This window comes from Propithecus coquereli, unplaced genomic scaffold (assembly GCF_000956105.1).
Source record: "Propithecus coquereli isolate 6110/MARCELLA unplaced genomic scaffold, Pcoq_1.0 Scaffold18, whole genome shotgun sequence".
Classification (NCBI taxonomy): domain Eukaryota; kingdom Metazoa; phylum Chordata; class Mammalia; order Primates; family Indriidae; genus Propithecus; species Propithecus coquereli.
Window position 1 is genome coordinate 9,720,845 of NW_012142745.1, and position 13,699 is coordinate 9,734,543.

Genomic DNA, 13,699 nt, shown 5'->3' on the forward strand with positions numbered 1-13,699 from the left:
TATTTTTATAGATAACTGCGACTTGGTTATCTGTTGCTAGGTAAAATGCAGTATTATCCTAAAACTTAGTGGCTTTAAATAATACCATTAATTTTCTTCTCATGATTTAGTGGGTTGGGAATTTGGGCAAGGCTTACGTGATTGGTTCTTCTGCTCCAGATGGCACTAGTTGGTTCACTGAATTGGCGGCATTCAGCTGACAGCTGACAGTCGGTCAAACTGACACATAAAATTAACCATTCACTGTGCTTAAGATGCTTTGTGGATATGCTACCCAAGAGGGTGGCCTAGCGGGTATTGGGACCCAGGAAGAAAGGGTGTGGGGGGAGGGAGCAGGAGAGGGAGAAGGGAAGGATTGGGTGGGTCACCAACTGCAGGAAGAAGAGGTAAAGCTGGAGTTAGGGTTGTGTGTCCCACTCCAGAGATATGGTAGACAAGTGACCCCACAGGACCCTACACCACGCTGGCACACATATCCCATGAGATAGCAGACGTTTAGGTTTCTGTCCAATAAGAGCACTGCCAGTGGGGTTGTATTAACCAGAGAAACAATCATGGTTACCAGAGAATTGCAGTTGCACTTCCAGAAAAAGAAAGAAACATTTTCCCTGCTTTCCTTCCCTCCCCAAGTGTCTGATACTCAGGGATATTAGTGAGATAGAACCAGAAAAGGCAGGAGAGGAAGAAAAAAACAGCAGACACTGTCCCTCTTCTCACTTCAAGCTTTTTAGGCCAAGGAGCTTTTTCTAAGCACCTTCCTTGTGCTTAGAAAAAGGGAACAAGAGCTTTAAGTTGCATACAAAAGCCAGGTCTATAAATTGGACTAGACTGGCTGGTGATTTTAGTAACGGAAGTGACCAGAAACTGTGGAATCTTCCCTAGGTGCGTAATAGAATGACAAAAAAGAGAGTTTAAAGAACACAGTTGGCCTAGTAATTGAAGAAATTTAAAAATGCATTATATTTTTGCTTGCCTCATGCAGTTCAGATTAATAAGCATTTACACTTGCAAGTCAATTGCAAAGAAAATGTTTTCTTGTTCAATTTTCTTGGGGAGTTGGAGCAAGATGGGGGTGGAGGGGTGAGAGAGAGAGAACCTTCTATGTGATGCTTTCCCTTCAGATTGAGCCAATTTAGGTCCCGTGTCTATTTCTGAACTAAGTGCTCTGAGAAGGGAAAACCTAACTCTAATGGGCACGGTCTAGTCTGCGTCTACCCTGGGAGCTGGGACGGAGTCAGCTTCTCTTGTAGAACATGGATTATGTGGAGGAAGGTGGATTCCTACCTAAAAATCAGGTAAAGAGGAGAGGGAGAAGGCATGCTGCTGACTAGGCACCAAAGCTCTACACTACATGGGGCCACCATATGCGATAGTCATCTGCTTCCATCTTGGCAATGACCCATGTGGCCCCGGGCAGTGTTGACTTATTTTCTTTGGGTTACTTCATGCCAAAGATCTCCTGCATTACTCACATTCACTATCTATGCCCAGATTGGGATAGGACAGTTGTCATTTCCAGCATGTAACCGGTGACCAACAGTGGCATTGTGGTCACTTCATCATCCGCACTCCTCTCCCCACTGGCCTGCCTCAAGGGAAGGTTCCTCTAACTCCCAGACTCATAATGAATCAACCTTGGCATTTGTCAGTTTGAAAATAACCTCCTGTTATATTTTTTCTCTTTTCTTGCTGTCTCCTGGAGTCAAGCTCCAAAAACAGAATTTAAAATTCAGCATGTTTAAAATTCCAGCAAAATTTAAAATTTAAAATTTAAAATTTAAAATTCCAGCATGTTTACGATTTGTTCATTCTTCCCATGCTGAAAATGTGGCTATGCACACTTGCTCTGTGATCCACTCAACAATTCTACTTTTGAGTTTGCTGCTTAATTTTTCATTTTGAACAGATGAATGGCACAGCATTATTGGTTGAGTATTTAACATAATATTTTTAAAAGTTAAAGATAATGCAATATTTAAAAAATTATAAAAGAAGCCAAACTTTTTTTTGGTACTTTAAGAAGAAATTTTATTGAAATTTTAAAGTTTTGGAAAATATCCTATGACCTGTTATTCTTCCAGATTGAGAGCATTTTACACGTTGCAGTAAAATGTAGTATTTGTCTAGAGGCAGCTTATATGAATGATCTGGAAGTATGGGTTCCTTCCCTGGGAATGCTTTCAAACTGTTAACCCAGCCTAATAAATAGTCATCAGCTCCACTTTCTCAGACTTAATTGCTCTCAATGTCAAGTAAATAATACAGAGTTTTGTTCATCGTTCTTTTCTCTTACTTTGGAAGCATCATGGTAGCTGAGAACATATATGATTGAATTGATGAAATGATTTGTGGTTTGTGGCTCTGCTTCTTTTTCCCTCTGCATTGTCTATCTTTGACCTCCCTTGCTTCTCATGCCTCCAACTGATGTTAATTTTTTTTTTTTTTTGAGACAGAGTCTCACTGTGTTGCCCCAGCTAGAGTGCTGTGGCATCAGCCTAGCTCACAGCAACCTCAAACTCCTAGGCTCAAGTGATCCTCCTGCCTCAGCCTCCTGAGTAGCTGGGACTACAGGCATGCGCCACCATGCCTGGCTAATTTTTTTATATATATATTTTTAGTTGTCCAATTAATTTCTTTCTATTTTTAGTAGAGACGGGGTCTTGCTCTTGCTCAGGCTGGTTTCAAACTCCTGAGCTCAAACAATCTGCCCGCCTCGGCCTCCCAGAGAGCTAGGCGTGAGCCACCACGCCCGGCCTCAATTGATGCTAATTTAAAACCTTGCATATACATAATGAGTGTGATGCGCACCATCTGGAGGATGGACACTCTTGAAGCTCTGACTTGGGGGGATGTGGGGGGGCAAGGGCAACATACGTAACATAAACATCTGTACCCCCATAATATTCTGAAATAAATAAATAAATAAAAAGAAAACCTTGCGGCAGAAGTTAAGAGTGTAGGCTCTGGAGTTAATCTGCCTGGGATAAATCTCACTCTGCCTATTTCTGGCTCTGTGACCTTAAGCAAGCTTCTTAGCTCTCTTTGTGCTCCAAATTCTTCGATAATAAAGTGATAATAATAGTAAAACCTATTTTAGAGGGCTATCGTGGAGATTCAATAAGTCAACATATGTAAAGCACTTAAAATAGCGTCTAGAACATAGAGTAAGTGCTCAAACAAATGTCAGTGTTTTTGTGTCTGTTGCCTTGCTTAGATCCCCTCGCACCTCTGAATCTTTATGTCCTTACCTATAACATTAGGTTCATAATTTCTTCTCACATTTAAATAAACTACATGGACCTGAACAAGGAGCACAGAGGACGAAATCATTAATAAAATGTTGGCTAATTAGCATCAGGGAGCTTCTTGCAAGGCTGTTCTGCAATTCCAGAAGCATTAGGAGTTGACCTTCCTTGGACTTCTGTGAGATGCTTATTAGCGAATGTCTCTATCTTTCAACTAAAGGGCTTGCCCAAACCTCCAGTGGAGTCAGGAAACTGCATTTCCTTCCAGCAACAAATTCACTTATTATTAAATGTTATTTATTCATCAGTCAGGGGAGTTCCAATGATGACAGCATTGCCCTTGACATTGTGAAAGACAAGATGCCATGACTCAGGGAACAGTCTGTTCGCGTGTCGCCCACTCAAGTGCTCACGCAGGGCAAGTCTAAATGCAGCATGTGGGGACAGTGAGAGCTGGAGAACCCGGAAAACGTCCTAAGGGAATGTGTTGGCATCTTAATTGAGGGTGGGTCAGATATATCACCCAAAGAGACATGAGGGCAAGAGGAAAAGCTGCCCAAAGAATAGGGATGTGTTGGCTCCGTGCGACTTCTGTCCTTTCATATATAGGTTACTCTTTCATCTCTGTTATCACCATTGTGCTTGGATATTTGTAATGTCACAATTGTCACCAGCAAGCTCAGGCTCTCTTAGCTGCTGAAGTGCAGACTGTAGCTGACTTTATCATCACTTCTTACTTGGTAACAGAAATCACATGTTTAGATTAATGAAGAAGAAGTCAGGGACCATTTCAAGTGATGGTTTTTGATTTCTTCAAAAACTTTGAAATTTACCTAAAGACACACTTGGAGGCACTGACGGGAGGCGTGGTCTAAATGAACACCTCCCACTACTCTTTAATCCTTGCTTTGTTTTTTAATTACGTTTTTCCAGCACTTTTCACTGGTGCTACGTGCTCTATTAAGATTTATGTATTCAATTTTTGTTATGGCTCGTGGTCTATATCCCTTAGAATGAAAATTCTGAAATGTCAAAGGCCTTGTCTGCTCTTGGCTGCATTTTCTTGTGTCACGTGGGATGGTGCTTGGTGTGCCGGGTGTTGACTGAATACCGCGACATGAGTGGCTAACTGTGAACACCCATCGGAGGGCCAGGCATTCTGCTACTTCCCTTTCTTGGCTCTTTTTTCTGCAGGTTGGTTACTGGGCCTGCTGCCATGCCAAGGCCTGTGCTATAATGTCAAAAAATGCTTAGCCAGACATGAACAGGCTGTTTAGGGCAGAAGTTACAGCTTCTTATTTTTTCAGAGGTATATTTATGAAAGTTGCGTTGTAACTGCATGTTTAATTGAAAGTAATGCATTTCATCTGCTTTGAGTGGCAGGTAGTTAGAACTGTTACCTGTTTTCAGCAAACTTGAGATAAAGGAAGAATAAATGCACACGGTTTGACTGAGAGCTCAACATCAGGACCTTACCCCGCAGCAAGTGAGGAGAAGTAGACATCCTTGAAGTTGAACGGAAGCCTCTTTAGGAGTCAGAACAGGGTCCAGTGCTTTGATGAAGCATGAAGTAGCCCATGTGGGCATTTTATCTTGTCGTGTATTAGCCGTGGCTTGTTGTATAAACTGAATTCTGTACTTCTACTGGATTTACAATCATCATAATAATTAAAAATAAAAAATATTTCTTCAAGGATTACATTTTTATTTTTTCTTTTCTTTCTTTTTTTCTTTCTTTCTTTCTTTCTTTCTTTCTTCATGAGGACATGTTCTGTTAAAAAATATCTTTAAAATAACACTCTTTTTGGTCATATCTGACGCTTTTGACATGCTTTCCCTATAAACATATGAGTCTCAGCAGGGTAGGATTTCTCTAAACCAACGTGTATCGGAGGATCCACTAGGCACGAGGATAGTACTGGAGGGAGGTCTAGGAGTGAGAGTAAATGAAGGAGACACGTGCTCTACTTTCCAGAAACTAGAGCTGAGTCTTGGAAAACGAACGAACAACCCCCCGAAACCATGCAGACAGTCCATGAATTGTATGTGCGCAGCTTTCCTCAGGTTTTCAGAAGAGGCTACACCACAAACATGTTAAGAATTATAGCTGTATTTTTTTCTTGGTCTCACTGAGTGCTCCCAAACTTTTCTTCACCTTTTTAGCCAGAGTTGTTCAAAATTCAATTTCTCTGTGTCTTGCCCCAGGTACGTAGAAAACAAATAGACATACTGCTGCCGGATGTTTAATGGGAAGCTGCTTCTGATCTTCACTTCCCTGAGATACCGAATCCCATTCAACGGCTTTGCTCCCCACTTGCTATCCCCTTTATCCTCCTCTTCGCTAAACAGCAATTTGTAAAATGTTCCATTGGAAGTAGCCTCATATATTATGTTATCCACACATTTTAATTGTTATATTAAAAAAATTAAAAAACCCTAAGTTTCAGAAACATTTGGTAATATGCTGGATGGCCCCTGCAACGGGGACTGTAAGTTATTGCCTTTTGTACTATATCCCTGAACTAAAAGTTTAAAATAAAATTCTGCTGTCAAGTATAAAGAAAGAAAGAAAGAATTGATCTAATTTAGTGAGGAATATTTTTTGACATTTCTGTGAGTTTCATAAAGGTCAGTATGTGGTATACTGACTTTATTATAAAATATTGCTAGGTTTAAAATAATTGTCCTGTTGCTTGAAATAGTAAGCAAGAGTATCCTTCACAAATGCCACCCATGAGTGTGGAGAAGAATCCAGGGCATTGAAGACAGAGGCTCTCTCCTCTTCGTCCACCTTCCTTCCATCTCAACAAACGGCAGCCCATCCTGCTCTCCTCTATAAAGAAGAGAAACTCTTGTTTCTGTCTTATCTGTGCTGCATGCTGTTGTTCGTGATTTGACAAGAGAAAGATATGTTGTGTGTGTACAAAGATCTAGGCCATGTGTTCAGCCCAAGGACAACACAATTTGCCATAAAACAATCTTTGCATCTGGGTTTTGTGTTCTCAGAGTGTCGTAGAAAGAATCTGCAGTTCCTGCCACGTTCTGGGCCAGAAATAGAGTGAAGAGTATAGTAATAAGTGGAATAGAGTTCAATAAAAAAGTGCATTCTTCCTAAGGCAAATAAAAAATGTTGATAAGTGTGTAATGAAAGGCCATCTCCAAAGAACGGAAGGGCTTCCCTCCTCTTTTCATGGGAAGGAACTGTGAAAACTGAAAAGAACAATGTGAGCCTGAATAGAGGACTTTAAGGAGGGTATTTTTGAAGGGAGTATTCAGGAAAAATTTAAATGGTCTAAGGATCTTTGCAGCAATAAAAGTGGACTAACATTTTCTTTATGCACAAAAATTTTTACCGGTGGGAGGGAGGCTCTAATGATTTTTTCCTCCTGTTTGTTTCATGCAAAGCTGTCTGCACTCACCTGGCTTCCAAGTCCTGCGGATAGTTCCCTGAATGTTATGCAAATTCATTCTCAGACTTCTAAAATATTCTCAGTGTTGTGGCATCTAAAATATTTTAGGTCATACGTTTTTACCAAATTAAAATAAAAGGTAAATGTTTATATAAAGTTTCACTTGCCTGAATCCAAAAGTACTTTCATTAGAAATCCTAAGCAGCTTTATATACTAGGCAGTAGTCTCTGGTAAGCTAAGAAGAACATATCCAAATAAAACTGCAATTTTAGAATTAATGATTGAAAATTTTTAGACGTAAGTTAAGTTCTCAGTTCCTTAAAGCCAATTAGCTCTCCCAGGCTCTACATGATATCTGCTATGGAGAAGACACTGTGCCGGGGACTATGGCAGAACCCATAGATAAATAAACTGTCGTTTGGGAACTTACAATCAGCAATGGAAACACATGCGTTCAACTTCCTAAGCTAGAAGGCAGAAGATGATAGATGCTTGTGCAGGAAGAGGTTAACTCAGGAGGCCTGGGTTCCTCAAACTCTGCACATTCCCCAAAGAGGCCTATTTTCAGGACTGGCCTTTGGCTGACTCCTACGAACTAGACACTGAGTCCTTAGAATGTTCTGCGTGGTAAGAGTGTCTTTGTATGCTTGAAGCCTTGGGTCATGCTCTACCAATTTGACCAGATAATTTAAGCCAACAATGTGATTTATCATAAGCACTCACTTTTGGTGTGTATCAGGCTTGGGTATGAGTAGCTGAGGTCAGGCACATGGGTGTTGTGTGCCTATGTTGGCTTGACCTCCGACCAAAATCTGGGCACGCGGGCTTCCCTGGTTGGCAACACTTTGCATGTGTTGTCACTTATCCTTGCTGAAGAGTTAAGTGCATCCTGTGCAACTCCACTGGGAAAAAACACCTGGAAGCTTGTTCTTATTTCGCCTGGGTTTTGCCCTAAGTGCATTTTCCTTTGCTGATCTTAATTGATAGCCTTTTGCTGTGATATTATAAATCATAACTGAAAGGTGGCGTCTGAGTCTCGTGCATCCTTCCAGCACATCGTTAAGCCTGAGGTTGGTCTTGGAGACTCCTGATGCACAGCGCTATATAAGAAAAGCAAATCATGGAGCTGTGGGGGTCCCTTTACCCATGAACAAGGTGGTCTTTCAAGGCATCAGCCCAAGTGTGAGATATAACTCAGTGGGTCACACATGCATTCACATATGTTATTTTTCTTACACAACCATCTGATTTTGCATCTCCTTTGATTAAAAGGAATCATTCTTAAAGAGTGCATTTTGGACATTTTAAATGTGGCTTCGATTTCTATTCCCAGCTTCACATCTATTGCTTCCCTCAGCTCATACCTCTGTTATTGTATCACATTCCCTGTGTCTCGGGGGACATGTCCAGATCCTCGCTTGGAATCTTCCTTTTGCTCTGAATGTCCTCTCTTCAGCCCTTTAGAGCCCCTGCCCCTACTTGTTTAAATGGCTTCCTCACACCCGAGTCGCTGGGCTCTAATGTTTTCTCCTTGGAAGTGGCCCCATACGTCACCAGGTAGCAATGAACACTCCCTTCCCGGAGCTCATGGCTTTGCCAGTCCATGCACAGTTACACACAGCAATCATTATATTGTTTTGTTGGATGTTGTCATGTCTTTTTCCCCTACAATCTGTGAGCTCCTATGTGCCAGGCTGAGCATGATTGAGATCTCCATTCAAACTGTCTAGTGTGGTGCCCACCACCAGTAGTTACTAACGCGGTGTTTATTACATGAAGGGACCTGCACCTGGACTAAGGAAGAAAGACACTGGGCCCCAGGAAGATGTCAAGGATGATGGTTTCATCAGGACCACTGACCACTTACTGAGTGTTTGATACGGGCAATGTGAACTGTACCCAGCCCCGTGATGCCGGTAAACAGCCACAGTGAGAGAAATCCTCCCAACCTATTGTGTTCCAGAGAGGGCTTCCTGCAAGGAACTATACTTCCCCATGTGACTTGGATAAGACTCTCAGATGATCCCTTTTTACCTCTGACAAGGCCAGACACAGACCCTTCAAATTCCCATTTTTTACCTTGTAAATGATCAGCTGAACTGTGCCCACTGACCAAGTGGAACAAATTTGTTAACCAAACTTTAGCTACATTTCTTTTCTCTCCTTAGGCCCGTGAGCTTTGGCCCATCCTCAGCCAGGTCCAGCATTCAGCAGCCCTCCTGCAGGGCCCTCCTGGGGATGGGCTGACCTCAGCCTAAACCTTCTCTGTCTACCGTCTGGTTACGCCACCTCACTGGTCCGTCTTGTCCCCCCATTTCCCCACACTTGGTTCTGTCCAGCCATGTTTACTCTTCTTTCTAGGAGAAAACCCCTCTGGGCCTAGGTCTTGGAGCACTTGTAGGTCTCATGGTCAGAGTGTTCTTGTTATTGCAATAGTTCCATCCTCTACTGAAATAGTCTCCCCCTGCCCCTTGCAATTATCCTTTTAAATAAAGCCTCTCCTTAGCAATGTCTATATTTTGTTTTTATTTGATAATACCCTCTGGTTGACTGGAAAATTCTTTGTATATAAGCATGTTCATGCCTCCTTATTTATGCATAAAATAAAGTGCCTGTGATTCTCAATGCCTTGTTTGCATAAATTCTAATAATTCATTTCCTGAATTCAAAGAGCATTCATCCATTTACCTCTAAACCTGATGAGTTTACTTGTGGTTTACTTGAGTCTAGGTTGGTTTATTCTCAGGTTTGAAGGGTCCTTATGTGTCTTGTGCCTCTTTTTCCTGTCCCCCTGACTTCATGTAAAGGCCACATGCCATGAGCCCTGGGTAGGGGATGCCTGGTTTTCAGGCTCCTACTGGGATTCTCTAGACTAGAGGCTGCAGGCTCCTCCTCCTGTGCATTGACACCTTATGAGTGTCAAGTCCCGTTTCTTCAGTGCATTATTTACACCCGTGGTCCTCAACCAGTGATGATTTTGCCCCTTACGGGATGTTTGGCAATTCAGGGAGATATTTTTGGTTGCCACGCTGGGAGGAGGCAGTTGTTGCTTCTAGTGGGTAGTGCCCAAGGATGCTGCCAAGCACCCTGCAATGCACAGGACAGCCCCTGTAACAGAGAATTGTCTGATCCCAACTGTCAATAGTGCCAAGGTGGGGAAACAGTGATTTTCACAAATTTTACAGACTTGGTAAGTCTTAACAAACTTAGTCAAAGAAAATTTACTTATTCAAAAATTGAAAGCGGAACAGCAAAATCTGTCTAAGGGATGTATCTATCGTCCTCTGATCACACCACGACTAATTTTTCTATCACGTGTTTAAAGCTCTTGGAGAAAAAATGATCAATAGTTTGGCAACAGAAATTTATTGATTAGTTTGCAACGTTAGGTACAACATAGATAACTTCATCACATGGTTACAATCTAGTATTTGTGCTTTGTAAGATAAGTAAACATTTATTCGAGCACAAGAAAAGTTTAAACAATATTCTGGGACTGTTTAAAAAATAAATATATCATTTTCTATTTTTTAGCACAAAGAAGCACATTTTAGTTTGAGATGATGGATATATTTTAAAATTTGACATTTGGTTAACGTATCAAATTAAACATAAAACCTAAATTTGGACTATTTGTGTAATAAATGACTAATGAGCACTGGGAAAGATTCGTGGGGTGGGTCGGGGGAGGAAGTATAGCTTAGGAGGGAGCTTTCTTGGCATTTCAAGATTTGGATGGTAGATCAGATGAGGCCAGCATTGATGCTGTGGGGTCTTGTTCACATTTAAAATTACTTCATGATCTTTAAAAACAGAATAAAAGTATAGTATTTCTGGAAATCCTTAATAAACACATCTTTGATCAAGAAAATAAAAGTCAGTGTAGTTCATTTAGTTGGAAGGAAAGAAGACTTATTAGTGATACATTTAGATACCTTTATTTTCCAAAAGAGTAAATCTCTATTATTAAAATACTTAACATATGATAAAGTCTTCTTTCCCCCAAATTGAAGGCTAATATCTTTGAGTCAGGGACAGTCTGTGATTCTAACTGGCCATGTCAAACACAAGGCTATTACCCTGCTTCCATCATTATAAATGTTGTTGGAGTAGCACGTCTGCCCTACAGGAACCAATACATTTATAATGAAACAAACCACTGAGCTCAGTGTCAATATATGACTTTAGACATCAATCTCTTCGTATTTTATGAAGCTCTAAGCTAACTCAATATATTATTTAAGATAACAATCTCTTCATAATTTACAATAAAATAAAGTGAAAGTTTATATTTTATCTATTTCAAGACACAAGCAGATTTAATCTCAAAAGATTTTTTTTTTTTTTAAGTAATAAAGCTTTCCGTGAGGGTAAGAATTCTGTAATCACGTTACCCAAGTAATACAGTGATGGAAACAAGACAACCTTCAGTATCCCTCTCCCTCAGCTGAATGCCAACAGGTTTCTGGCTAGCTAGGAGCCCAGATATTATAGGGAAGAAGTGAGATATTTATCAGTGGGTTGCAGTGAATAAATAATCACCTCCATAGAGGACATTGATATCCTTTCATTAATATCCACTGATACTGGTCTGAAAGTGGAAATCTTTTATATAAAGGCTTGGGGATTTCTTACCCATATCTTAAGTATTTCCCTGGACTGGCAGCCCCTTAATATGCTCAGAAAAGTAAAATATAGGTTACAGCATAGTTTATAAATTATTTTGACCAATGAGTTTATTTTCAGTTAATTTACCTAATTGCAGACATTACGGATCCTTTTGTATGGTTAAACATAAGTGAGTGTAGCTTTCCTGGAGTGTAGGCCTCATAATGAGCAAATTTCTCTTTTTCCAGCTCTTCTAATGAAAGCTCTTTGGAACTTACCCACAAGTTGTATGGATTTTGATGGACCAATATTTTGCTTTTCCTTAGATTTATTCCATGTGCAGTGAACTTGAGTAGCAGATTTTTTATAGCTCTGCTAATGTGATGTGATGTTTTGAGAACGTTTAGAGCATTTACAACAAACCACTGTAATATAAGCTGGAATAAAGGGAAGGAATGCTCTACAGGGAAGTCTGCCTTATCCCAGCTCCAGGAGCCAGTCAAAGAGACTCAGGCTCCCATCCTTCCGCTCCTCATGCATTTTGCAGTACTGGACAACAGCGTGAAAGATATCCCCCACTTTCCAGGACTTCTGATGAACCAGCCGCACGACATCTAGAAACTAAAATAAAACACAGCGTTAGGACTCATGGATCACAGAGGGTCTTCAAAGTCATCTCATTCAACCATGCTTCCAAAGCTGATGGCTCTCTAGTCTATGTTTGACCATCTCTGGTGTCAGGGGACTATTTTCCAGGATCGTCTATTTTCTTTTTAGACATTTCAGATTATTGAAGAGTTCCCTCAATGGAACTGGACTCTTCTTCACAGCAGTTGCCATTCATTGATTCCAGGGGACTAGATGGAACAAGACTAATTCTTCCTCCAACCGTCAGTCTTTTAGATATTTAGTGTTTTCTTGGGTCTGTTTTTCATATATCATGGGTCCCAATCCCTTCTATCTCTATCACAAATAATATCTCATTGGATGTGTGCCTTTAGGCCAAATAAATCAAATGCTGAACTTTTAGGTAGGGCTACCTGTTGGTTCCTCATTCCCTCTTGAGAAGCAGCCCCCTTGCCTTCCATGCTAAGATCGAGCATCAAGAGAGGCTGGCTTTCCATAGACACAGGGGCAGGAAAAATGGAGGGAACACCCCAGATTTGTCACCTGGCTATTGATACCAGCTTCAACCGGCCCTAGAGAGAAAGTTCTGGACTACAAGTGAATTGTGGGCTTTGAGGAATAGAAGATGGGGAGCATGATTATAGGGATTATTCTCGTCATGAAACTGTGTGATGAAGGCCAGCGTGAAGGCCTCTCAAACTCCTTAGTCAGATACTTTTTAAGGGAAGTAACAACTAATGAGAGCCAGGAAGTGCAGGAAGTTCTTTAACACATGGAATCTCATTCAATTCTGTCACAACCCTGTGAAGTGGGCATTGGCAGATGGAAAAGTCGGGGGCTTGAGAGATGATAAATTGACAATAGGAACGTGGTGTTCTAACACTCCAGCACAGTGCTCTTTCTACCATAACACCTTTCTACGTTTTGGCGGCAGGAGAACATAGAATTGATGTTTATTTGGAGACTGGGGGAAAGAATAGGCTGGGAATATGGTATCATTTTATGAAGAAGAAATTCTTATTTGTTAAAAACATGAGGACTGTGGTTCAATTACTATTTCTTCATTGTTCCCTTCTAGGATATTTTTAAATCTAAGATTTTATTTTTCTTTTAAATCAAGTGTTCTTATTGCATTTGTTTGCTGAGACATTAGAGATCAGCCAGAAATGGGAATGCTAACATCCTTCCAGTTTGAATTTGTTAATTTGTTTCAATTATGGAGAAGTTGTCTTACAGAGATCCACTGTTAAATTATGTTTCTTCTCCCAGCTGTGATGGCACCAACTACTCGCACAATTACAGAAATCAGTGCATTATTGTACTCGCTCGCCTTGTATTGACTTAATCAAAATGAAGTAATTTTCTAGGCTGGAAAATGACATACTTAACTTTTAATACCTAGAAACATAAACATTGTCTTAAAGAGTTTTAGGATGCTGTGAAAAGGGAGCCAGATGGAAGGCAGATGGCAACCACAGATAGTAATCTCTGCAGGGAAGGACAACATCTTAGCCATATTTTCATATCTCATGCTTGCACATAGTAAATGCTCAATGAATATTTGCTGAATATCAGAATGGATGGGAGACCAAATGTGAGTCAAATGTATTCAAAGTTCTCAAGAGGCCTGTTTGAAACATGGATGGACATCTAGTATCATTGAGAATGAACCTTCACTAAGTGTTCATTTTTGAGTTTTAGGTTGTATATTTGTACATAGGAGAGTCTCTCACTGTGGTGATGACCAATTGTGGTGTGCCAATTGACACAAAGTTGTCAAAAACCCCACCAGGTAGGCCACTGTGCCA

At 40.7% G+C, this 13,699-nt stretch overlaps 1 protein-coding gene across 1 annotated transcript in view; it reads right to left on the bottom strand.

The window, feature by feature from the left end:
• Window positions 1–11,630: 11,630 nt before the first annotated feature.
• SPHKAP (SPHK1 interactor, AKAP domain containing) overlaps window positions 11,631–13,699 on the bottom strand; it is a 64,693-nt gene continuing 62,624 nt past the window's right edge. The window contains exon 13 of the mRNA XM_012642475.1: window positions 11,631–11,885. Coding sequence (XP_012497929.1) covers window positions 11,742–11,885 — 144 coding nt within the window. The 3' untranslated portion in view covers window positions 11,631–11,741. The remainder of the gene's footprint in view (window positions 11,886–13,699) is intronic.